At 46.2% G+C, this 26,924-nt stretch overlaps 2 protein-coding genes across 2 annotated transcripts in view; one reads left to right on the top strand and one right to left on the bottom strand.

Moving 5' to 3' along the window:
- Nucleotides 1-26,467, top strand: part of capn5b (calpain 5b) — a 35,495-nt gene extending 9,028 nt beyond the window's left edge. Inside the window, exons 3-13 of the mRNA XM_035626745.2 lie at nt 4,582-4,713; nt 9,910-10,118; nt 10,257-10,449; nt 10,569-10,762; nt 13,588-13,665; nt 14,201-14,396; nt 15,519-15,641; nt 15,753-15,949; nt 16,481-16,602; nt 17,365-17,501; nt 20,591-26,467. Of these exons, the coding sequence (XP_035482638.1) occupies nt 4,582-4,713; nt 9,910-10,118; nt 10,257-10,449; nt 10,569-10,762; nt 13,588-13,665; nt 14,201-14,396; nt 15,519-15,641; nt 15,753-15,949; nt 16,481-16,602; nt 17,365-17,501; nt 20,591-20,773 (1,764 nt within the window). The 3' untranslated portion in view covers nt 20,774-26,467. The remainder of the gene's footprint in view (nt 1-4,581; nt 4,714-9,909; nt 10,119-10,256; nt 10,450-10,568; nt 10,763-13,587; nt 13,666-14,200; nt 14,397-15,518; nt 15,642-15,752; nt 15,950-16,480; nt 16,603-17,364; nt 17,502-20,590) is intronic.
- ompb (olfactory marker protein b) lies at nt 7,017-8,177 on the bottom strand. The gene has a single exon (XM_035626747.2). The coding sequence runs from the start codon at nt 7,802-7,804 to the stop codon at nt 7,322-7,324; it is 483 nt and encodes a 160-aa protein (XP_035482640.1). The 5' UTR covers nt 7,805-8,177; the 3' UTR covers nt 7,017-7,321.
- Nucleotides 26,468-26,924: the final 457 nt, after the last annotated feature.

The raw sequence follows: 26,924 nt of genomic DNA, 5'->3' as shown, positions 1-26,924 counted from the left end.
ATTTACAGGTTTTATTGACATTGAAGAAAAATATTTGAAGGTACAAAGGTAAACTGCCCAAGGTGTTAAAAAAAGAAAGAGGTTACCTTCTCGGGGGTTAATAGATTGATTAGATTACGGCTTCTCTGTGCAGCAGTGGAAGTAAATTAAGCTTTGGAAGTTGATCCAAATCTCTCCCACTTCTGTTGTTTACCTCAGAACCTCCTCACGAGAAGACAAACAGAACTGTCCGCTTCAGACGCTGGAATCATAGACTGTGTTTGACTCCGGGTCTGGATATTGAAACCAATGTGAAAGTGTCTGAAACCTGTATTCTCTGGACTGACCAGCAGAGGGCGACTCCACTGGTTGTTTCTATGGAAGTCTATGAGAAGGTGACTCTACTTCTCACGTGATTCATAACGTCGGTAAAACATTTTCCTGAGGAGTTTATGGTTCAACCTCTAGTTTCAAGTCTTCTTCAATATATTATAGTTAGTTTAGAGTAAAATAAGACCATAGAGCACCGTATGTATTGGAGCGTGGATACAAATGAAACTTTAACGAGAAAATTCGCTCTGCGTTTGGCGTGAACACAACACCAGGATACAAACAATCAGAGTAAGCTGATAATATCGGCCGATATTCACAGATATATCTGTATCGGCGCTTATGTTTACTGATATGAAATCTGTTATCGTACAGGATAAACAATGCAGGAAAAAAAATGTCATTTATGTTACATTTTACATGAAATGAATTGTTTACTTTTGTTAATTCAAGATCTTTATATTTGGTTTTATATTTGTGTTTCCTTTTTATTCATAGTTGGACATGATGAAGTTTATAGTTAAACTAAAATATCAAGCCTCTTTGTCGTAAAGGTTTGATAACGACATCTTAAGAATCATTGATATATATATATATATATATATATATATATATATATATGTATCGGTATTGGAAAATCTTGTACTCCCTAATATCAATACCAGCGTCGGCCCCCAAAAGATCCATATGGGTCGGGCTCCGCCTCACATTCTAACTTTCACTCAAAAATGATTTTCGTTAATGTCTGTTCCTCTGTTCACGTGTTCGTACGCGTGGCTGACGGTTCCTCTCGCAGGCTGACGGATGCTGTGGAGAGAGACAACGAAGGTTCCCAGTCGCAGGGTAAACGATTGGACTCGTGCGTCCGCCACAACATTCACATGACTTCAGTGTCTGCAGTGCCGGGCAGAGATCGATACTCCATGACTCCTCCGCCCGATGCCGATCCCGGGACGGCGGGTCCCCACAGGGAGGGAAGCCTCGCTGCTGCTGCTGCTGCTCTCACTCGGACAACCGATGCTGTTGCGGAAAAGAGAACAGACATAATAACACACAATCACTCAGACATAGTTCCACGAAACGACATCCGAGCGTTGCTGCATGCTGTCCGGACACACACGCTCCGGTGCTGGTCTGTGTGAGGGGAGAGGGGCTGCTGGTGGTGGTGGACGCTGCAGTGGCCTCTGCTTCTGATTAAAAGATTTGCTTTTGCAGCAATCAGCTCTGCTGCGTCAGCACATCACTGGCCTTGCTCGTGTCCTGTGTGTGTGTGTGTGTGTGTGTGTGTGTGTGTGTGTGTGTGTGTGTGTGTGTGTGTGTGTGTGTGTGTGTGTGTGTGTGTGTGTGTGTGTGTGTGTGTGTGTGTGTGTGTGTGTGTGTGTGTCCTGTGTGTGTGTCCTGTGTGTGTGTGTGTGTGTGTGTGTGTGTGTGTGTGTGTCCTGTGTGTGTGTGTGTGTGTGTCCTGTGTGTGTGTGTGTGTGTCCTGTGTGTGTGTGTGTGTGTCCTGTGTGTGTGTGTGTGTGTGTCCTGTGTGTGTGTGTGTGTGTGTGTGTGTGTGGGTGGGGACAACATGCATGTGCTCCTGACTCACACCGTCATCTGTGTATTTGCTTTGATCTGCATTCAAGTCAAGCCGCAAACCCGCCGTGACGTCACTCCTTGTTTCCACTGTCTCGAGTTTCGTATTTTGACCAGCGCTGCAACTGACGATTAATATGTCGTTTTCTTTTCTCGGTTAATCGATCAGTTGTCTGGTTCATAAAATGGCGAAAAGTGTCGATCGTGTTTCCCCAAAACCCCCAAGATGAAGTTTTTGTTTCACCCACACACCAAAGATATTCAGTTCACTGTCACAGAGGAGCAAAGAAACCAGAAAATATTCACATTTAAGAAGCGGAAATCAGAGAATTTTCAAACTTATTTTTCTATAAAACTACTTGAACTCAGAACTCAGACTGGAGGGACGACCAGGCTGTCGCAGGGCGAACACACGTTCACATTCACAGCCGTGGGTGACGTCTCTCATGTGTCTGGGACTGTGGGAGGAAGCCAGAGCGGAGGACAGTTAAAGGCTGCTGCACCGCCTCTCTTCGTCTGTCCCCCGTCTTTCACTTCTCTGACCCTGGTTCAGAGCTGCGACCATGTGAAGATGAAGAGCTGCTAAGTGGTGCCGGGCTTTTGTCCCGCTGTCTGTTGAGTAAATGGCCCGAGGTGCCCATCGACCCGCCGGTCGCATAAAGCAGAAGAGCAGACGTCAGACGGACTGTTCACACCAGCAGATCTCTGCAGGCTTTATATTAATAATCTTTGATGGATCCGACGCAGTTTGTTTGTTTTTCATTCGCCAGTTATTGTTTGAATCAAAAGGTCATGATGAAGTCATCCACGTCAGATTCTATTGCATGAAAGCAGGGACGTTTTTAACAACAACCAGAGCATCAAATGATTCTACGATGAGGTCATTTAATTATTTCACATTCTCCTTACGGTTGAGTACAGGTGTAGTTTTAGCGAGCTCACCTGTTAAGCCATTTATCCTGCCAATTTATTCTGTAGACGATAATCAGCAGATACCCTCTTCTTCAAAAGAAATACTAACTTCTGCCGACTCCGAGCAGATGCCGAGCATTTTGGCAAATAGCCAATGACACTGCGGATGAACCTCGGGCCAAGTTCAATTAAACACTATTTTAAAACCGTTCAATCTGCCTCTGACCTTGAATCATATGATAATAAATATGAAATCACTGAAGCTGTAGCAGATTGTATTTCGTAAACGAATCCAGATCACAGTCGTGCAGAAAATGCATTTCACTAACAAGTTCTCATTTTTTGTATCGCGTAGTATGAAATCTAATGCATATTTATCCATTTCTCAACAGGCAAAAACTGTTTTTAGACATAAGTGTTGAAACTGACTTTAAGCAACGTACCTCGGTGAAAGTTTCCCAAACTGGTGTCATGAGGAGACGAGTTATGAAGTTAGGAGCACGTCAATCGCTCTGTAGTGATTATGTCCTGATACCAGCAAGGTTTCCCCTGGTTTTATTCATTATAATATTAAAATACAAAAGTCAAACCAACTGACAATGTTTTTGATTTAAGTCCTAGTACAATGTTCTTTATATCATTTAACATAAGATACTGTGCAAAAGTTTTAGGCTGTAGAAGTAGTGCGAGGACACTGATATGAATAAATGGATTAAGAAATATTAATCATTTATTAATTAACTCCAGATATTTCCCTCAGGAGTTGTTGGAGAGAGAAAAAACTGAGCAAACATTGGTGTTTCATATGTCAGCTGACCAGAAAAACAAGACTAATGAAAAGCTTGTATTGCTTCTTGTCTGCTCAAAATAGTCAACTCTAAGACATTCAGCTGTAGGATAATAACATATTCGCCATGACAACTTCCCAATGTGATAGAAAATAGGTCATAGGTATGAGTGTGATAGTACTTTATTTGTAACTGTATGTATAGAACAAAATCATGTTGGTGATTGTTCAATCTACAAACCAATACAGAAATTAAAGTAGGACATATTCTGCTTTTTCATTTTTTCCCTCTAGTGTGTTATGCTGTAGGTATTTTTTGTGTATGTGAAAGGTTTGTAAAGTTAAACAGAGGAACGTCGGTGGTAAAGGGAGCTCCTCTCTCTGATCCTGAAGCTGCTGAAACGCCCCGTCAGACGATTCTGTGAACATGGTGGCATATTCTTGATATAAATATAGATTTGAAAAATGTTCTTTTACTTTGAAAAAACACGTCGCGTCCCCTCATTGCCGAAGCTTGGAGCCTTCGTGCTAAGACGAAATAGTCGAGGACAGTGTGTCTCTGTAAGTGCAAGTAATCATCGCTCACATTATCGCAGGAACCACAGGAAGTCTGATTGTGTGTGTGTGTGTGTGTGTGTGTGTGTGTGTGTGTGTGTGTGTGTGTGTGTGTGTGTGTGTGTGTGTGTGTGTGTGTGTGTGTGTGTGTGTGTGTGTGTGTGTGTGTGTGTGTGTGCGCGCCGATGGCGAGGTGTGGTGCACACGGGAAAAGAGCAGCTTGTGGTGCAGCACCATGTTGTTTACTGTGGTGGAGGTCTGTTCAGCACATAATGGACCTCAGCTCAGCGGGCACAGGAAATGTGATTTCACAGATCCTCCCACACTCGGGTCAAAGGTCGGGGACGTGATACGTGGGAGCGTGAGGACAGATGGTCCCCTTTTTCCTGAATTCATGGATTTCGCCTCACTAACCCCATTTTCTTCTGGTGTGAGTGCAGGAGCTGTGTGAGGACCCCCACCTGTTCGTCGATGGCATCAGTGCACACGACCTCCACCAGGGGCAGCTGGGTAACTGCTGGTTCGTGGCGGCGTGCTCCAGTCTGGCCTCCAGAGAGTCGCTGTGGCAAAAGGTAAGTGAATGTCTACACGTTTGTCTGTCGTCCACTTCTTCTTCTTCTTCTTCTTCTTCTTCTTCTTCTGTCTTTGCAATGGTCTGGAAGCACCTGCTGCTCAAACGCCTCCGAGTTCCCTCATGTCCACCATAACTGAACACATCTGCACATTTTCCATCAGATCCCGGAATTATTTCAGATTTTTCAGTCTTGTGCTCTGTGAATAATATTTGAAGCCTTTTACAAACTAATTTACAGGATCCCTACGCAGTACGGAGACGTATATGGAATCTGTACTTTCCCCCCTGTTGATGATAAAACAAACCCCAAATTATTGAGTTTTAATGTCAATATTTTAATATGAGAATCAGTCCTGGAACAGGTAACGTCGGAACTGAAAGTATCAATCCGCATATCACAAACAACTTTCTGTGTACAAAGTGCAACATGATGGCAGACACAGTCAGAATGTGATATGTTAACAGTTGGATTATGAAAACGATTTATTCACTGAATAAATATCTGTCTATTTGTACTCAAATATGGTCTGAAAAATCAAGAGAGAAGAAGGAAATTTGAAATGTGAAATGTGTAGGAACCCTGTAATTGGAATAAATGTGTGCATGAAGATCGACATCACAAATTCACTGTTGTGACCTTTGGTGTGAAAAAAATCCATATTCTTGAATCGGTGGTGAAAACTCTGGAGTTTTCAGTGTCTGGATTATTCTGACTTGGTCTTTGACTTCCCGCTTGACGGTTGAAACAAAGCGATAACCGAAGTTATTAATGGGATTGTGGCGGACGTGGCGTCCTCCTCTCTGTTTACTCTCTGGTTCCATTACACTCACGCGATCACACGCAATCGACCTTTTCAAGTTGTAACCCGAATTCAAATCGTGAACCTGAACATGAGCAGAATATGTCTCCGTTAACCATTTGGTCAAACATACCATTGTTCAGCTAAATATTCCCACAAAACTGTCATGCTTCAGCGTCTTTCATTTGTTTTTACCACTTACACACGGGTGACGGATGAATACAGCAAATACATGAAGTAGTAACCGCCAGTCCTGCCATGTCCAAACTCAGAGTTAACTCCTACATTCTCTCTTCACAGCTGCTACATCCCTTACCTAGCCTATATGGGCCCTGAAGGCCTGTTCGACGACTAGCCAGCCGGTGAATGTGTAATGGTAAAACATTGAAATGACTCATGCGTGTCCCTTGTTTGTGCCATTGTCTTTTATCTTTAACTTCATACGCTGCGGCCTTGTCCACCAAGCGTCTGACGGACTGGTTGTATCGTGCCTATCGTCTGTTACACACTCGGAACTGAAAAGAACCATTTCGTCGGTGTATTTCTTGCCGTCTGCCTGCAGTTCCAACGACACGTCTTTGTCCGGAGACGTTCCTCTGTTCAGTCTCCTGTTGGCCACCGGCTTTCACTTCCTGTGGAAAGCACAACAAGTCCTCGTCCGGGCCTCTCGGGGAACCGGCGCTCGTCCCCCAGTGGATCCGAGTGCTGCTGCTTCAAAACATTATTATTTTGTAGGTGTTAGTTACCTGCAAGAAAAAATAACTGCCAAACCAAAGTGTTTATTTTTATCTGTTGTATCTTCTCGTGGCGTCACAGGTTTAAATATCAGCCTGGTGTCTTTATCACTTCGTAATAATAGGATCAGAGGAATACTTTCCCCCAGACCCGATCCATTTGTTTAAACTCTCGTGATCAGAAGCACAGGTAACAACGGGGACACTTGATAATGATTCACCATTTATGTATTCAAGGCTACACTCAGTTTAATTGCGACTCCTGAGGATGAACGTTAGAGAAAAAGGGGAAATTTACAAGCCTCTACACATTTGACGTTGCAGGTGGCAAGTTGCTTTGTACCCAGATCAAGGGAACGAGTCTAATACGTCCTGACGTCTCAGTTATTTTACTTTTTCTCTCACTTTTTCATCTGACAAGCGTCTTCTCATTTACAGTCAGTCTCCTTTTTATCCCCTGTGGCGAGGAGGAGGCTGAGAGATGAAGTGCACATGCCTCCCCTCTCTTGTTTGTCAGGGTCACCATGCAAGACGGAGACGGATGAGGCAGCAGGAACCTGTTCCACCGTCCGCCGGGAAATGCTCACACACACACACACACACACACACACACACACACACACACACACACACACACACACACACTGTCTCTATCCATTATCCGACACGGGACTCATCTGGCTGTTTGTCAAACACACAAGCCCAAAGAAGAACGATGTGTGCTCAGACATTGTTACACAAAATGCAGATACCCTTTTTTTCCCCTTCGTTTTATTAGATTTATTCATATTTCTATCTGGTTTATGGTCGATATCACAGAATGCGAAGGTGTAAAGGAAAAACTGTTTGTGATCAATAGGTTCACAACAAGAGGTACAGTAACGGAAGCAAGGACAATAAGAAACACTTGTGCACATTGGACTGTGATCTCGTTCATACAGGATTGATTCTCTTTTGTAACAGTCGATGGAGCCAACGATACAAACAAAAATGCAAAACCTAAAATTGACATTTCTTCAACAAGCACAGAAGAAGAGTCTGCAGCGAGACTTTGTCCAGGTGTTTCCAAGTCTCAACTGTCCACTCTGAAGTGGATGGAGCAGTCCACACTCTCGGGGCTGCAGCCTTCTGCAAATCCAAACAGGAAGTACATCGCTTTCCTCACCTTGGCCTGCTCTGCGATCCTTTCGCCGAACTCGTGCGCGTCGGCCTCGTAGAACTGGACGGGCGCGTCGCCCGCGTCGCCCGGCGACCTCCAGAACACCCCGGCGGGCTCCAGCAGCTGGCGCGTCATCAGGTGGGTGAGGTCGGGCGTCCAGAGCTGCGAGGTGGCCGTGACGGTGAGTTGTCCCGCCTGCGCCAGCCGCACGGCCCAGTGTGAAAACTGCAGGGACTGTTTGGAGAAGTCCAGTCGGTACACGGCCTCGTTGGGCCGCAGCAGCCGCTCGCCGTCCTGCCTCTTCTGGCCTCGCTGCTGCAGGGACTGAACCCGCAGGCGCATCACCTCCGTCAGATCGGCGTCCTGCCGGAAGGTCAGCTCCAACTCCGTCGACATGCTCCGCTCGTTGTACGGCGCAGCCTCAGCGGCCTCGGAGGTCGGAACCAAACACAAGGCTGGATTGAAATCGGCTTCTTCACTTTGTCCCACTCCAGTGACTCGTGCCCTCTGCTCTCGCCTGCAGGCTTCCTCAGTCTGCACGTGTGCGTAAACATCGATGGAGGAGGGAGGAGGCAGAGGAGCAGAGCTGCTAGGCAACCAGGTCTAATGACATTTGCAACCACAGCACAAGGTTTTTCCTTCTGGGAACTCTGCTTAATGCTGTTTGTCACACATTTGTTTGTCTCTCATGTTTGCCTGGTTACAGACTCTTGGAAGTGTATTACCAAGATCCTGGAGGCTTGTACGAGCGACACTGTGGATGAGAACATCAGACCAGTTACAGATACAGTTTGTCCCAGCAGGTGAAAGCCTCCGTCTCCCTCTCGGCGTACAGTGTGACATTGACAGACGGCAGCGGAAGCTCAAGGTGGCTCCTGCTTGTGTTTGTGGACAGTCATCAGGGGCCAGTTCAACATACCCAGGATATGTTTATCGTCCCGATAACCTGAGCTACGAAGCTGCATATCTCAGTCAAACCTGGGTTTTCATAACCAGCGAAGAGCGTGGAAGAGGCTATATTACAAGTGTTAATTACAAGCGACCTCGTCAGGACCGTAAATAAAGTTTCTAATATGAATCGAGAAGAAACGCTGGATACGTGCAGGTCAACTAAATAGATCTTGGTAGATCGATTGATGTGCTCAAGTTGTTTTAAGGAAAGCAAGTCTGTGACAGTAAACTGAACATCTTTGGTTTGTGGAAAAAAACAAAACATCATACCTCGGGGTTTGGGAAACTCCATCGACATTTTATGGACCAAGCAACTAATCCATCAATCGAGAAAATAATCAACGGATTAGTCGATAATGAAAAGAATCATTAGTTGTGTGTTATTTCGTTCCCCCTCCACCTCCTTTTTGAGGAAACGGCTGCTGCTTCAGGGGCCACGTTCTCTCCGTCAGCCGCGTGTCACCACCTGCAGGGAGGTTTGACAGGAAGTCCTGTTCAGCGGCCGCACCTTGACATCCGCAAGGACGACCCGCTGGGAGCCGTGTCATCAAATGCAGTTTTACACTGCGCCTCGCGGCCTCCGGTGTCGGCAATCTGTTATGACACGGGGCCACAGGGAGGCCTCGCAACACTTAGTTACTATATAGAGCAACGTTTGGACAAATACAGCTTTTAAAGGGGCAGTAGGTGATTCTGGAGAAAGCTCGTTTCTCTCTTTGTTGTTGTTGTTGTTATTGTGATTTTACTGCTCAGGTCGCGAACCCGAGACCTCCGGTATCGGAGTCCGACACACTAACCACTAGGCCAATAGACAGAATTGTTTTCGCTTACTGCCCCTTTAATGTTTTTAATATTGTGTATGATGTATATTATGCCTCACAGAAGTTCTGGAGGCTTTAGATGTTTTAAGTCAGTGTCTGTCGTGTCCTTGGCTTTGGGATGAGATGAGTCTCGAGACCGTCTCCATTTTATAAGAAGATAATATCAACCTGACCAGACGTCTGGTGACGCAGACTCGTTGTCTGCTGCTTAATACTGAGACACTTCTATTGTGCATCAGGCTTTTCTTTTTTTCTTTGTCTGTGTTGGATTCAACTTGATGAACTGAGGTTCAGAGTTACATTTACTTATTTTAATTTATCATAATTTTTTATCATGTCGATTTTTATATTTGACTCCACAGTAAGTTATTTATTGCCTTGTCAAAAAAAAAATACAATTCACAAAATGGAGGCTGGACTGCAGCGGTCTCACTGGACTACAGCAAATGCAGGCAGCAGAAACACACACACACACACACACACACACACACACACACACTGCAGGCAGACAGTTATTACCTCTCACCCATGTCCTATTACAGCAGGATTTATGAACACGAGGGCCAAGGTGATAAATTGGTTCCCTGATCCTAAATGCATCAGCAGGCGAGAGTCTCACTGTGGCGGCTCCAACTCCACCTTGACGTTATTTATGCTCCGTGGACCAGCGGGTGTTTGTTTGGCTTACCCTCCCTCTGATCCTCTTCCTCCTCCCTCCTCCTCCTCCAGGTCATTCCCGACTGGAAGGAGCAGGAGTGGGATACAGAGAAGCCCGACTCGTACGCGGGGATCTTCCACTTCCGCTTCTGGCGCTTCGGCGAGTGGGTGGACGTGGTGATCGACGACCGGCTGCCGACGGTGGACAACCAGCTGGTCTACTGCCACTCCAACGACAGCAACGAGTTCTGGAGCGCCCTGGTGGAGAAGGCCTACGCCAAGTGAGTGTCGGCAACGACGTACATACAGATCCAGTTTTTAAAAATGTCCAGAAATGGTTTCCATCCTTTCCAGAATTCAGAGTCTTCAAATGTCTTGTTTCCCTCCTCCTCTTCCTCCTCCTCCTCCTCGTCCTGCAGGGTTTATGGCTGCTACGAGGCTTTGGACGGGGGGAACACAGCCGACGCGCTGGTCGACTTCACCGGTGGCGTTTCGGAGCCCGCCGACCTGCTGGAGGGTCAGATAGCCACGGACGAAGTGGCCCGTAACCAGCTGTTTGAACGAGTTCTCAAAGTCCACAACAGAGACGGCCTCATCAGCTGCTCCATCAGGGTGAGCAGACGAGAGCAGCTCGGCCTCTTGCTCTTTCTTCCTTTTTTCATGCAATCTTAATGATCCACAACATCTGCTTTCAACCACCGGATATGTCATGTTTTTATTTTTTTCCCCAGGCGACCACGATAGAGGACATGGAGGCGCGGCTGGACTGTGGCCTGGTCAAAGGTCACGCGTACGCCGTCACAGACGTACGGAAAGTGCGGCTGGGTCACGGGCTGCTCGCCTTCTTTAAATCGGAGAAGCTGCAGATGATCCGCATGAGGAACCCGTGGGGAGAGAAGGAGTGGAGCGGCCCCTGGAGCGACAGGTGATCACAGCACCGCCGTTCGGTATCGCTAGGCTTTTTTTTTTATTCCCATGGTGCTAAATCGTTACTTTTAAAACGGCGCCGGAACCGATACTTTTTTCTTTAAAAAAGCCCAAAAGGACGGGCTGATGTTTTTTTTATTGCTAAGACAAATTGGAGCTTTAATTCAACAAGTAAACTTAAATATACACATATAAATAAATGCAACTCTACCCAAATTTTACGTAACAGATAAAACATATACATCTTAACACTAAATAACATTTCCTGTGCTTAATCCAGTAAAAATACTCCAGCTCCAAACTGCAGCTTCAACCTCACGCTCACTCTGCGGCTGATGTTTGACAAGTTGCCATGGCGTCACGCAAACCCTCAAACACGGAGCATCAGCCACTGTCTCCGCCTCCGAAGTCCCACGATTCAACTTGAGGAGGGAGCGACTGTGCGACGGAGACTGTTTGGTGCACTCGTATCATATCTGAGTCTAAGTAAACGTTGTACCTGTAAGCAGGGCAACTATTTCACTCAATGGCTCTGGCACCGAAACAAAGCAACGAAATTGGGGATTCGGTCCAGTTGGTACCGGCCGTGTAGGAGTGAAGGATTCCGATACCCAACCCTCACTTGTCCTCTTGAAAGCTCTTCAGAGTCGTCATCATCTACATGTTTTTTAGATATTGTGGATAGTAAATTTCAGTTATTTTTGTGACATTTTCCGAGCAACAGAGACGACGTCGTCGTCGTGTCCTTGCACCAATGTCACCAGTGTCAGTTTTTTAAATGTCAAAGACGCACAGTCCGGCGTCTAAGAGGCTGCGTATGATAAATAAGAAAGCCACTAAAAACCACCGATCCATATTTAATAAATGACGAGAGCAGACGCACAATGACGCAATGTCATGTAGACAATGGAAGATGGAGATGCAATCGAGCTAATGGGGCCACAGACCACGAATAACAAGAATAAGTGAAGTCAGTTGTTTGTTTGCAGAGAACAACGGCAGAGCGGTGCAGTGCAGCTCACGTATCATCGTCCCCCTCCCCAGACAGACGGAGGCCCAAACTACGAAATGACACTTTTGCTCAAGGGCCCGTTCAATCAGGTGGATGAATCCCGTGAAGAGCGCTTCCCTTCCAGCTTTACTTCCTGCCGCCCTGCACCCGTTAGCGGACGAAGTGGCTCCCTGGGCAACTCTCTCTTCTGTCCTTCTGTGAATCGTTAGCTCCCAGACTCTGTGAAACAAACGGCGGGGCGGTAAAGAGGGCCGGCTCATCGAAACGCCGCACTGAATTATTGATGAGGCCCGAGAAAGACAGAGAGATGTTATTAAGGCGCCGGCGTGAGTCATCTCTCTTCTTTCTCAATCATTCACTCGCAGAAGCTCACTGAATAATTTATTTATGGTTTTGATAAAAAAAACAAAAACCTGTTACAGTAAATGGAGTCTGACAGACTGTTGAGACGTTTGTCAGTGAATCATAAACAGAGAGACGTAAACACGGAGCTAATGCGTCCAGTAAAGGCCTGATTCCCCTGAGCAGCGAATACAGAACGGACCGTATGATTCACAGTAACAACTACACACAGGCTCCTCTACAGACTCTTTAACGTAATAACGCCCACGGGGGACAAATTCATACAAGATTTATACGTCTGCACTCTTACAATTGAAAGATTATTAAAAGATTCACAGTTTAATGTTCTCGTAATATGATTTGTAAAACTGGTGGAGTAAGTCGAATGAATAAGTACCTTACCCAGACTTTTTCAAGACGACAACACAGAAGAAACGCTGGGGTTTTTATTAAAGGAGACACATTCTGCTCATATTCAGGCCCATCATTTTAATTTGGGTTATGATTTGAAAATGTTTTCATGCTCTGATGTTCAGTAAACACATCAGTTTCCTGCAGCTCCTCTTTCACAACACTTTAAGTTTTAGCTCCCATCTCTTTAAGGCCCCTCCCTCCCAATGAAGCCCAGACTGCTCTGATTGGTCGAGCTGGCTCCACTCTGTTGTGATTGTCCGACCGCTTCCAGCTCGCGTAGGAAGTTCTCGACGTTCGTCTGAGGCCGGCGACACGTTAAGAATGAGCATTGGTTCACGTCTCCTGGAATTCCAAAGATGGCCGACGCAACATCTCACATATTTCATCGTTGATTTTTACACTTTTAAATGCTGCGTTTGATTTAAATCGGGTTCGTTGTTGTCGCAGACTAAAGTGAACGTCAAACGACACAACCTTTTTTTGAAGGTATCAAAACAAACAATATATTGTTTTAAAAAAACAAATAATCACTCCATCTCCTCTTTCGCTTTTCCGCCACATTTTAACATCTGCCACTATCGGAGGAAGCGGAAAACTCCCGGAGCAGAAGGTGCCGATAATGCACATTAAAAAACCACGAAGAAGAAGAGTGTACAACCAATCATGTCCCTACAACACGGCTTTGTTTGGGCGGTGTCAGACTAGCTGCGAGAAGACTTTATGCACTAAAGTTTTCTCCCTTTACCTTGTGCTTTTTAACATTGCAGAACTTTTACATACACAAAAAAAAATCAACGTATAACACATGAGGAAAGGGGGGAAAAAATGAAAAATCATTACGTTTCTCCTTTAACAGCAATTAGCATCAAAACTAATCAAAAACAAATTGAAAAAAAAGCCTGTTATTAAAAATATGTCCAGATATCCTCAGGGGAAATTAGAAACAAAGCCACGTCTCCAGAATAATAACAACGCTTCAAATGAAAGCTGGGCTCTTTCTCTGCAGTTGAAGTTGATTAAGTGTTTTTTTCTCTCTTTGTGTTTGTTCGCCGCAGTTCGGAGGAGTGGAACAAGGTGAGCAAGAGCGAGAGGGAGAAGCTGGGCGTCACCGTGCAGGACGACGGCGAGTTCTGGTGAGAGACACGCGTGTGCTGAATCACAGCCTGATCATCTGATAGTGGGCGGGGTTTATACCGTGACGCGGAGAGAAGCGACTTTTGTAAACAACCAAGATGGCTGCCGCTGATGATGAACGACAACTTTATTAATGTTGTTTAGTGAATCTGAACAAAAACTGAGGAGTAAAAACAACAATTACTTTAAATGACCAAACTATTTGTAAGTGGTGATCAATATCATCATCTGATGGCGAGAAAGTAAAAGGAATATTTCCCCAACCATCAAACTAATCCTTCATAGAGTCTTCTACATACATGTTATTAAAGTCATAAGGGGAACGCTGATTGTTTGTAGTTTTTATAGTTGATTTGTTTCCAAAAAACACAAAATCTGTCAAATCTCTCCTCTCACCTTAACATGCGATTCTTTCTTTTTGCTCCTGGTTTCATTTCCTCTATTTATTTCAAACCTATTCAAGCTCTTTCAAGCCTTTTTCCCTCTCCGCTCTTTTTCTCCCCTCCTCTTCTTTTCTTTCCCTCCCCGCTGCAGGATGACGTTCGACGACTTCTGCCAGTACTTCACCGACCTGATCATGTGTCGCCTCATCAACACGTCCTACCTGAGCATCCACAAGACCTGGGAGGAGGAGGTGATGCAGGGCTCCTGGGTCCACCGGCAGGACCCCCTCCGCAACCGCTCCGGCGGCTGCATCAACCACAAGGTCACGTTCCTGCAGAACCCCCAGGTCAGTCGCGGTACTGGTGATGTGGGCGCCCTGGCCAAATGGTCATATGACGATCTTTTTGGATGGAATCACGATCCACGATCGGACTCACGATTCTTCTCACCATCTAGGCCAAGAAACAAACGAGTTAGCTTTAGGGCCACATTGAGGAAAAAAAATTAAAGTGACACTTCAAGAATAAAGTCATAATATTGCAAGAATAAAGTCGTAAATTTAAGTGAAAAAGTCTTAATTTTATGAGAATAAAGTTGTAATATTATGAGAAAAAAGTTGTAAATTTATGTGAAAAAGTTGTGTAATTTTACAAGAATGAAGTCGTGTTTTACTTGAAAAAAAAACTGACATCAGATAAGTTAATGTCATGTTATCATATGTTTGTTAAACGCTTTTGCTCGTTGACCCAGACTGAAGTTACAGATTCTCAAAGTTCCTCCACGTTCCTCATTTTAACGCATGGGACTGCTCTTCTGACATTTCTCCACTAAAACTTTAATCTCATGATATTACAACTTTATTCTCAAAATATTTTAACTTTATTCTCGTAAAATCATTTCATGATTTTTATTCTCGTAAAATCATTTCATTTTTTTCTTGTAATAATACGACTTTATTCTGGTAATGTGACTTTATTCTCATAAATTTACACATTTCTCTCAATGTGGCCCTAATACTCGGTATTAGATAAAATGTATTTAGAAAATAACAGATCCGGTTTTTGACCCAGACCAGCAGAAGCTTATCAATACTACGGTCTTTCATAATTTTTGCCCTGGGGCCTGTTTAATCCCTACTCACTAGCCTAGCAACATAAAATTGCTACATATAACCCACAATGCAACGCTCTGTAAGATACCGTAATTACCCTGGTACTCTCCATCAAAAAATGAATATCTGTTGGTAGTAACGTATGCACGCACAAGTTTTCTGTAACAAGACTCGTCTCGTATTAGAGTCATTACGTAATTAATATGCGTTGTCCAGAGCGTTGCAAAAACTTCCCCCAAGATCTTCATGATTCCTCTCAGATCTTATGACAAATTAAGATCGTCAGATCACCCACCCCTACTGTATGTGTGTTACAGAGAGATGTGTGACGTGTAATTTCCTCTTCACCCTTCGCAGTATGTGTTTGACGTGAAGAAGGTGGAGGACGAGGTGTTGATCTGCTTACAGCAAAAAGAGAAGAGAGCCACGTTCAAAGAGGGCAAAGGGGAAAACCTCGCCATCGGCTTCGACATTCACCGGGTATAAAAAAATGCTAACATACTGATATTATATTAATATTACATGTATATTTGATATTATATATAAAAGGAACACCGGCCGTGACACTGTTTCTCCGGGGGGTTTTTGCAGGTGGAGCTGAACAGGAAGTACCGTATGCACTCGGCGCAGCAGAAAGTGGCGGGCTCCATCTACATCAACTCGCGCTGCGTCTTCCTCAGGAAGGAGCTGCAGGAGGGCCGCTACGTCATCATCCCCACCACCTTCGACCCGGCGCAGCAGGGCGACTTCCTCCTGCGGGTCTTCACCGATGTGCCTTCAGACTGCAAGTAAATCTGTACAACTCTACCCAGGTCCTCTCTGTTTTGCACCACATGAGAAAAAGCTCAGCGCGACTTACAACAAGTGCGTTCAACCGTAAAGACGTTTACCCAGAAAGTGCAAGAATCGTGCGAGAACATAAACATTTATCAAAAAGGCAAAAACATCTTCAAGGGCTCCATTTTGGAATTATAATTTCTTTTCCTGTTTTAATGAGTCATGGAGTAAGGTTCAGTCTGAACAGGTGAGTTTCCAGTCAGCGACGGACACACTGAAGGGTTGGAATGAGATAATGTACAAACAACCCTTTCTTCAGCTACATACACATTGTGTGTTAGAATGAATGTGTTCTGACAGCGTAGGCTGAAGGTGTCTGATGTGTTGTAAGACGTAGTTTGGCAGCTCCACTGCTCAGTTTGTCTTGCGTGTCGTGTTGTGTTAATGCCCTTCTCTTGTAGAAACGAACCCGATCGCTGGGCCTCGGCCCGTTTATCTTTACCGCTTCCCTAACGCGCACGTGTTCCCGGTGTTTTTCCCAGAGAGCTGACGCTGGACGATCCTCCTCAGACGTGTTGGACGGGGATGTGTGGTTACCCTCAGCTGGTCTCTCAGGTCCACGTGCTGAACGCTGAGGGTCTGCAGGGACAGGACACCAACGGAGGTGGGACGCACGTTCTGTATGGCGGCCGCGTCTCGCCGTGGTCACGTGTCAGTGTTTTTTTTGCGTGTGGATGATCGTGTTGCTGTGTTTGTAAAAACTTCTGTAAAAACGCCCACAGAGCATCACTGCCTCAATCCCAATAAGAAAAGACTCCTGAGCAAAGCACAAGGTACCACAGCGCCACCTGCTGACACGTAGTGCGTAGTCACTTAGTGTAGATATTGAGATCTACAGTAACTGCCGTTTACAATCAATGTGCACAAACCTGTAACTCGTACTAATCACTCAGGCTAAAAGCAAAAAGTCCCTAAGTCATAGCATCTTATCAGATGTAAGTTTTATGTCTATAAAATACTGTGTAGTCAAAGCATAAAGCTCAGCAAGACGACGTCAGAGAGCAGCTCCTTCGTGGCGTCAATATAAATTAAGATCAATGAGCTTTTCTCTTTATGAAAAACAAACCATTAACTTCACTCAACATCCCACTCAAGCACAAGTACTTGTAGCAACATTTACTTAAGCTATCAAATGTAAAAGCCCTTTATCTTATTAATATTTGATCATCAGAGTCAGTTTACTGCTGTTGCTGATTGAGGTGTGATATAAATCGTAGATGTCGAATTGAATCTATAATATCAATTATAGTAGTATATTGGAAATTAACTCCTCAGCTAATCAACAATGGTGATCCAGTGTAAACTAACACTTGCAGTGTTTCGTGTCGTTGTATCAGCACCATGTTCTGACTCGTTTCTCCTGCAGCGGTGGATCCGTACGTGATCATCACCTGTGAGGGGGAGAGGGTCCGTTCGCCCGTTCACAAGGACACGCGCTGCCCCAACTTCGACATCAAAGGCCTGTTCTACCGCAAGAAGCCCAAGGAGGGAATCCACATCGAGGTGAGCTGTCGGACACACTACACAATTCTCAAAGCAGTAAGATCGCTGCGCCGTTCATACCACACGACTCACTGTCTCGGTACACACTACACGATCCTTCACCAGGAGAAATGTCTCCAGAGAACGTTTTGCCACAGAAACACGTGCGAGAAGTGAGACGGGAAATGACGCGAGACAGGAAGTGTTTGTCACCTTGACGCGACGATTGTCAGACAGAAACGAGCCCTGCAAGTCGATGGTTTGTTCAGAAACACAGAAAGGAACAGGCAGCAGAGGATATGGATGTTGTGCTCCAGTTGCTCCACCAGGGTCAGCGGCCTACATTCATGATTTTTGACTCATCAGAGCGTTAGGGGCATCGCCCATAGGGGATCACACTGGTTTTTGGCCACGCCCTAACCGGGAATCGAACCCCAACCTTCCGTACTGAGGTGTAACCCACTAAGCTGTACCAGCTGTGATCCTTAGTTCACCCCAGAGGGAGGTTCCCGTGGTGGAAGCGTCTCGTCCTCAGACACAACAGTCGTTAGATTTCATTCGTCTCGCTGAGCCGCAGAGGAAACATCCAGAACCGATGGATTACCGGCTCAATATCAGGCGATATGTTGTAAAGCCTGTACACGTATCAGGAAATTAATATTGGTAGTATTTAATTTTTTCTCAATCAGACCTGTGAAATCGTATAATTTGTGTCGCGGTGGAAGGAGGCAGACGTGTCAGCTGATACCCAGATGAATTCTGGGAGCTCATTTCATTTACTCTGCCACACTACACGTCAGGATTCCCTTCAGATGTAGAAATCTTGCCTGGTCCAATCACAACCGATTATCTGAAAATGGGCGGGGTTTATACCGTGACACGGAGGCTGTGTCCGAAATCACCCCCTAACTACTATATAGTGCCTTCGCCATTTTGTAGTGGTGTCCAAATTCTTAGTGAAATTTCATATACCCTATCTAGTGCACTGATTGTACCCCAGAATGCATCAAGTAGTGGACATCCCATGGTCACTAACCGAGCAATATATACCATGATGCATTGCGCTCGCTGCGCCGATAAACGGCGGAGGGAAGAGACCAGACGACGGCGGTGCAGCACGAGCGCGTCTCGCAGCAGCAACACGTCTCAGCCTTCTCTCTCTTCTTGCTCTATTTCGCCAAATTTTTGTCAAAAAACATTGATTAATGGTGAAAATAGACACGGATATAAATATTCAATATTTTAAATATAATAGGATCGTCCACCGGCCGGCGTCGTTGTAGTTACGTCATAATCCTGCGACAAAAACGCAATTACCGTGTCCGAAATCGTAGCTGGTGAGTGACTATATAGCAACTACAGCGAATTCCCTTTACAGTGAGTAGGGGGAGTGAATGAGGACACAGCCGGAGAGAAGCGACTTTTGTTCAAACAACCAAGATGGCTGACGAACGAAGAATTGACTAAAAGTACCCGAACTCTGAATGACCTGTGTGGGGAACACAGACGGTGAGGTCATTGTTTCCTTCTCTCTTTTTTTTTTTAGGTTTAAATGCTAATTATGAAATAAAACGCATTCTGTCCATGTTAAAGTTTATAAAACGACTTCTGGACAGAAAGTAGAGAAAATGTCTGAAACCTACTGTACGGATGTTCATCGTTGGAACACAAACTGAAGGTCGTCGACTCCACGTCCGCTTCGTCAGATTTTATTTACGTGACGCTCAGAGTTTTTACTGGTGGTCGCTCGACTGAAACGTGGCTGAGAAATTCATCAGCCATTCAAGTTTTTCTTTTTTTTCCTTTTTCTCCTCCCAACTTTTCTACATTCTTTGAATAAAAGTTAAATCTTTCCAGTGTTTCCTGGTATCACCACTGTACCTTCTATCAAGTCCCTTGCATATCTTCTTGACGCCTTTTGCTTTCTCACCTCTCCCTCCCTCCCTCGATCCCTCCCTCCATCCCTCCCTCCCTCCCTGCCTCTGTCCCTCCATCCCTCCATCCCTCCATCCCTCCCTCCATCCCTCCCTCCCTCCCTGCCTCTGTCCCTCCATCCCTCCATCCCTCCATCCCTCCCTCCATCACTCCCTCCATCCCTCCATCCCTCCCTCCATCCCTGCCTCCATCCCTCCCTCCATCCGTCCCTCCCTCCCTCCATCCCTCCCTCCATCCCTCTGTCCCTGCCTCCATCTCTCCCTCCATCCCTCCCTCCCTCCCACTGACCCTGCCTCCATCTCTCCCTCCCTCCCTCCCTCCCTCTGTCCCTGCCTCCATCTCTCCCTCCCTCCCTGCCTCCATCCCTCCCTCCCTCCCTGCCTCTGTCCCTCCATCCCTCCATCCCTCCATCCCTCCCTCCATCCCTCCCTCATCCCTGCCTCCATCCCTCCCTCCATCCCTCCCTCCATCCGTCCCTCCCTCCCTCCATCCCTCCCTCCATCCCTCTGTCCCTGCCTCCATCTCTCCCTCCATCCCTCCCTCCCTCCCACTGACCCTGCCTCCATCTCTCCCTCCCTCCCTCCCTCCCTCCCTCTGTCCCTGCCTCCATCTCTCCCTCCCTCCCTCCCTCTGTCCCTGCCTCCATCTCTCCCTCCCTCCCTGCCTCCATCCCTCCCTCCCTCCCTCTGTCCCTGCCTCCATCTCTCCCTCCCTCTGTCCCTGCCTCCATCTCTCCCTCCCTCCCCCCCTGCCTCCATCCCTCCCTCCCTGCCCCCCCTCCATCCCTCCTTCCCTCCCTCCCTGCCTCCATCCCTCCCTCCCTGCCCCCCCTCCATCCCTCCTACCCTCCCTCCCTGCCTCCATCCCTCCCTCCCTGCCCCCCCTCCATCTCTCCCTCCCTCCCCCCCTGCCTCCATCCCTCCCTCCCTGCCCCCCCTCCATCCCTCCTTCCCTCCCTCCCTGCCTCCATCCCTCCCTCCCTGCCCCCCCTCCATCCCTCCTACCCTCCCTCCCTGCCTCCATCCCTCCCTCCCTGCCCCCCCTCCATCCCTCCTACCCTCCCTCCCTGCCTCCATCCCTCCCTCCCTGCCCCCCTTCCATCCCTCCTTCCATCCCTCCCTGCCTCCATCCCTCCTTCCATCCCTCCCTGCCTCCCTCCCACGAGCGGCCAACAGATCTACAACAAGAACATGATCGTGGACACCTTCCTGGGTCAGGTGATCCTCTTCAGCGACCCCAACGAGCGGCAGGAGCAGCACACGCTTCACCTCCGCGACAAGGGCAACCGGCAGGACGACGACCTCCCGGGCACGCTCACCGTGCGTCTCATCACCTCCACCACGCTCACCAACATCTGAGGGTGTCTCACGATCGACACTCAAAAGAAAAGAGGCGCTGAGTCGTCCGACCATCACGGGATCTCACTGTGCCGCTCGCGCTCTCTTTAGTGTCTCTCGACGTTTCTCTTAACGTTTCCCGTGTTCTTTTCTCTTTTTTTTGCTTCAGTGTTTTCGAATTCGAGAAGTGCTTTTGAAGACGTATACCTTTATTTCCAAACGGGAGGTTCGTACTGAATAACGTTGAACACATTCCAAAGTGGTTGATTATTTCGTGGTTCGCTCTTCGTTAGAGGTTTTGCAGCCTCAGAGTTTCCATCGACATTCGAGCTACAGTTTCAAGAAAACGTTTCAGTTTGTCGAATCTGAATCTACTCTATCGTTTTCTTTCTTCCTGGTTATAGTTCAAACACGTACACACAAAAAACACGATGCACATACTAAACATATGCAGACGTTTCTGCACTCGCCATGCATGTGCCAATGTTTCCAAGGGCTATGCATCGCCTTAAGGCCGAGTCCGTCGGTTGGGTTAAATACTCCTTTACGTTCCTTTACGTATCAGTGGCAGCACAGTTTCCCTTAACTCTGCATCCAAACCACTGTTTTTTCCTTTTTAACGTCTTGTCTTCTCTCTATATTAACGTCATGTATACGCTTGTATATCTGTGGATGATCCTCTCGGCCCCGTCGGCCCCACCACGGACTCGCCCACCTCCAGGCTTCTCCAGTTTTGCCGGTGCTTTGGAAAAGCTTGCGGCTCTGTCTGTCACTTTTTCTTTTTACTATGTTTAACTGTGGACTTTACAAACGAAAGCCAACAGCAGCCATTCTCTCCCTTCACTCGAACCCTCCTCCCGTCCGACTCAACTAGCAACGTCCGAAAACTCCCAGAGACGCTTTCTGCCCGGTTGCTATGGACGATCTTTAAACTGCATGGCTTGAAAAAACAACAACAAACGACTAAACTCTGCCTGTGCTGCACATCTCTTCGGTCGTAGCTTAGCAACCGGTGCTGGTGGTCGTGCTAGCTGACCCCTCCCCCTCCCTTGCGTACATCGGAGTGCAAAGATCCGCCCTGACATAAATCAAGTGCTTTATGGGACCAAAGATGAGCCAGGCCCTTTGCTCTCCTTCTCCCTTTTTCGGCCCGGCCCGGCCTGGCTTAGGCCCAAGCCCAGCTACAGACCACCACCCCCTGTGCCACATCATCTCTTACTGGCAACACCACTGCCTGACGCTTCCTCTGACTTGGAGTCCGCTGGCCTGGGACTCGAGTGGCCACGTGACCCCGGGACGCAGCAGCTGCGCTCCTGCTGTTGGCACAGAACAGATGTGTGTGTGTGTGTGTGTGTGTGTGTGTGTGTGTGTGTGTGTGTGTGTGTGTGTGTGTGTGTGTGTGTGTGTGTGTGTGTGTGTGTGTGTGTGTGTGTGTGTGTGTGTGTGTGTGTGTGTGTGTGTGGAGGTGTGTGTGTGTGTGTGTGTGTGTGTGTGGAGGTGTGTCCTGCTAATTTCAGTGTTTTCCTAAACGTGGAGTGCTTTTGGGTGAATGTATATCTATTAATCCACGTTGAACCGGGAAAAGAAAAAAACGATTTCTGAGGAAAGGTGTGAACTAAAACGGAGAAGAGCCCTTTAGACGACGACGGCGGCGACGACACACCTTGCACTTTATCTAGTCGTGAGTGGGTAAAATTAAAAGCCCCGTGAGGGTGAAAGACGGAGGCAGGAGGTCTGGAGGCGACGTCTCTGCCAAACAAACCTGTGCCATCGCCTCGGTCCTGGCTTTGACCTGGACGTGGGAGAACAGAAACTGTTCGGTCCTGTTCAAAGGGATTTCTCCGACGGCTTTTTTGCATTTTGAACTGGTAAAATCCATCTCTGATGAACCACAGCACTTCTCTCATAGGTCGTGTTCCCATCCAGTTTGACCTCTCAGCAACTGTTGGGCTTTTTACGAGCTTTTCTTCTTTTCCAAAAAGTGCAATATCATTGCAGAGTTGATTTTTTGTTCTTTGTTCTTCTGGGTATCTTTGTTCTTCTGGGTATGTCTTAGTGTCCCCCCCCCTCCCCCTTTTCATATCAAGAATTTAAAATGTAAGTTATTTAATATCATCCGAGGCATTTTCTTTGAATGTAAGACAGTTAGTGCACTAATCTCTCTAACTATCAAATCCCCTTTGGTTTGTTTTTCAGCGCCTTTTTATCGTTACTTGAACCGTTGCATGGGTTCTTTTTTTCAACATGTCCATGGCCTTGTCGTTGTACTGTTCAGTTGTTCATATGTAGATTTTACTCTTTCTATCTCAGAAGTCTTGGAAATGCTCGTGTTCAGCAGTCGGCATGTCGACAGTACACTGATGCGCCTCATGTCAGTCTGATCATATCAACGTCTTGTTACCACAGTGATATTAATTCATTCAAGGCCTCTAGCATCTGTGAACGTTGGCAGCAGCTGTTGACGACTGTTACGGTGCTATTCAACTTCTCCGTGCTCTTTTATGTTGTTGTTTTTCTTTTAGTCTTGACAGAGGGACCAGGAAGTGAGAGTGATGCTGAGTATGCACTGTGCGACTTTAGAAATTTTGCTAAATTCAAACTCACGATTCATTTGATCACGCTGTTCGTTACCAGTCTGGCCATGGTCAGAGAAGAAGAAGAAGAAGAAGTTTGTTTTGGTTCACAGTGTCGACAAGGAGGGAACGAGCTTCCTTGACTATACTGTATGTGTTGAAACGTCAAAGAAATGAGGCGGTGACATTTCTCTCTGGTATGTACTGACCCTCCAGGTTGTCCCGGCTCGACCAACCTGGCCTCCGTGTTTTCTGTCCATGTGACGCGTTTGTCTTGGTTTCACCTTCACTGCGTTTTGCAATTTCCCGTAGGCGCAGTGAGAAAAACACGCGCTGAGTTTTGGGGAATCGACTCATGACTCTGCTTCAAATTCAACTGTGTGAGAGCCAGAAGACGGCAGACCAAAAAAATCTCTGACGTATTAGAAATTCATCTGTCGGCCGGGAGCTTCTGGTCGCCTCACGCTTCCCCCTGTACGCTGCACGACAAAGATGGAATGACGTGGTGCGTCTCGGAACTCTCTCTCTCAAATCGTACAGCGTATGCTCAGCTTCAGTTGAAATGATGCTGTATGTGGAAGTTACGTTAACTCGCAGACAGTCAGTGCTAGAAACTGTAGTGCCAAGCAGTGCGACGTTAGACATGGCAGCATGTGCCTGGATGGCTGCTGGCTTGTTTTACAGACCAGGTGGGAAAAGGAAGAAAACCCTTCCTCCCCAGGTCATGGAAAAGTGTCCTTCTGCAAGGCACTGAGGTCTTAACTGCTCCAGTGGAGCCTCCTGGTGTGACTGTACATATTAGGGTTATGAGCTAGGGATAGGAAACGGCTTCGCAGAGCGACTGTATCAGTGCTAAAGGTGCAGGATGCTGAATGGATCCGGTGAAGTCGACCGAACACAGATCAGGGAGTGACACTTGCCCCAGTTCGTCTTTACGTTGAAGTCGCAGAGTTAAACTTCTCTGAAAAAACAAACATCCAGAAGGGTTTTTTCCAGAGAACTGAAAAACGTCATACCATCCGGATGAATATGGTTTGACTTTTCTCTGGTCAAACAAAGTATCATGTTAATATCTGTCAACTTTAGTTCAACGACTTCCTGACTCGTCCAGAGAGAACTCTCTGGCTTCACTTGTACATACGTTCATTATCCCAAGAGGATGAATCCTAATAACTAGTGAGTTTTCTTCTAGCGCCACCAGCAGGTTGATATCTGTGGAACGTTTGGCATCAAATTGGGTGGACACTAATCTGGTCGGTGTCTAATTTTATCCCGGTCTCTATTTATCTTTTGCGTCTCGTGAAGGTCAGAATCTAAATTTGTCCAACATTCGGTTTTGTCCAGGTGCCTGTAAAAACTAAAGGATTTCCCATCGCCCATTAACACATTAGCAGGTTCACGAGCTAAACGAAAGTTGTGAACGTGGTCAACGACACACCTTCCTGACAGTGAACAGTCACAATCATTATCAATAATGAAGGCAATGCATCATTGACATCGGTTATGTGATTAAGTATAGTAATTGATATACATTCAATGAATCCCATGTCCATATTCCATCTGTCTTTGCTCATCACTCCAGTGGGCATCAAGTTTGAGACTGACACGAACTGAATATGTATTTTATTAATGTGCCATGTTGATTATGAAAGCGTTCCTTCTATCGCCATCCATTTCATCCAGTTTCTTTTCAACCGATCCCTCGACCATTTCCACCTTTTTCAGCGACGACCACCTCTGTTACTTGTGTGGCTTCCCTATTTTTGTTACTTATGTGGATGTGGCACATGAATAACAGGTCACAATCCCACGGTAACACTAAGAGTGAGGAGCCAAAGTAACGGTTGGTGCTGCTCGTCCCTCCTCAGCCTTCCACTCGTGTGCTGCAGCAGTGCCAAAAAGACGAACGGTCTCCTGTAACAGGAACTGAACGCTGTGAAGATGTTTGCTGTGAGGTTTCCACACCTTATTGGTTCTCCACCTTAATATCCCGCTCTGATTTTGTCTTCATCTTGAAGTGATTTTACCTGCGTCGCCGTGGTTTTCTCATTGTGATTGTTGAGCATTATAATCCTCTGCCAAAAGTGTGTTATGGCTTTAACTGTTAACCACCAACACACAGACAAACGCTCCAGCTGCAGGACTGACAAGGCTCAGTTGGAGCGCACAAAACCCTCACTGGTTTTTTGACAATTGCTATAAAGCTTATCAGTTTTTTTCTGTGTGTACGGCCATGCCAAAGCTGGATTTGAGAACACGGAAGCTTTGTATGAATCCCCAACAAAATGCCAGTGCATGTAGCAAAACCCGCTTCGAATCCGCTCGCGCCATCACGAATCACAGAATATATATTTTTGGGGTTCTCGGAGTTGTTGTGAAACGTAATCCGCTGTTGCTACTTTGATAGACATACTGCCTGATGTACAAGGCCCATGTTGCACACTTGCATGCATTCAAACAGTATCCAGTTTTATAAGGTTTTGTATCCAGTAACCTGCAGTATACAGTATGTATATAAAAGTAGCAGCAATTTGACTCCTCAGTTGTTATTATGGCAACACATGATTTGATGGATGTTATACGGTATATTCTAGACATTTATCTCAAGGGGAAAATGTTTCTTGCTCGCTACCTCTAGTGATCGGCAAGAAGACGTAGAGGAATCAAGTGAATTACGATCCTGATCCCGTGATACCTTCAATCATGAGCGCGACTTTGCGTTGTTTCTTTCTCTGAAGTGCAGTTTGATACGGAGGTCGTCACCTCCAAGAGATTCTGGGGAAATAGTGGAAACATTGCTTTGTTTTGAACCGAATATTACAAGAGAAGATCAATATCACTTTTTTATATATATAATGGAAATATGGAAATATGTGGCCTTCGATGTTCTGCTACTTATCCAGAAACATTATCCAAGACCATAATAATAAGGTCGTTCATTGGTTCAACGCTTGCGCGTTGCATATTGTCACGTTTGACCTGTAATTCTAAAGATGGCGGACAATCGACGTAACATTCCGTGCACCTTCTATGATTTTATAATCATTTTAAATGCTGTGTTTAAAGGGACAGTTCAGTGATTTTGAAGCAGGGTTGTGTGAGTTACTTATGCATAGTTCATATGTCACCTTATGGAGATGGTGATCAGCAATGTCATTTAACGGAGTTCGGAGGAGAAGTGGAAGTAGCGTGAGTCTGAGTCCCACTGTTGCAGACGGGACCACCCAGAAACATTTTAAAAATGTTACCTAAAAAATAAAAATCTGTTCATTTCCTCTCCAAACTCTGTTAAATGACATCGCTGATCACCATCTCCACAAGGTGACATATTAACTATGGATAATTTACAACCCCACTTCAAAATCACTGAACTGTCCCTTTAACTCCAATCTGATTAGGGTTCGTTGTCGTTGCAGACCAAAGGGAACATCAAGAGGCAACTTTTTCAAATGACCTATCAAAATGAAGAAGAATATATTGGTTTCATTAACACAATCACTTGACTCTTTGTTTTCATTTCCCGCCATATTTCAATATCCGCCACTGTCAAGGGAATCTACTGTACAACCAATCACGCGGCGCTCTCCGCTCGTGTCGTG

The sequence above is a fragment of the Scophthalmus maximus genome, chromosome 2 (assembly GCF_022379125.1).
Source record: "Scophthalmus maximus strain ysfricsl-2021 chromosome 2, ASM2237912v1, whole genome shotgun sequence".
In the NCBI taxonomy this organism is placed as follows: Eukaryota; Metazoa; Chordata; class Actinopteri; order Pleuronectiformes; family Scophthalmidae; genus Scophthalmus; species Scophthalmus maximus.
This window is presented reverse-complemented; position numbering and strand designations above follow the sequence as displayed.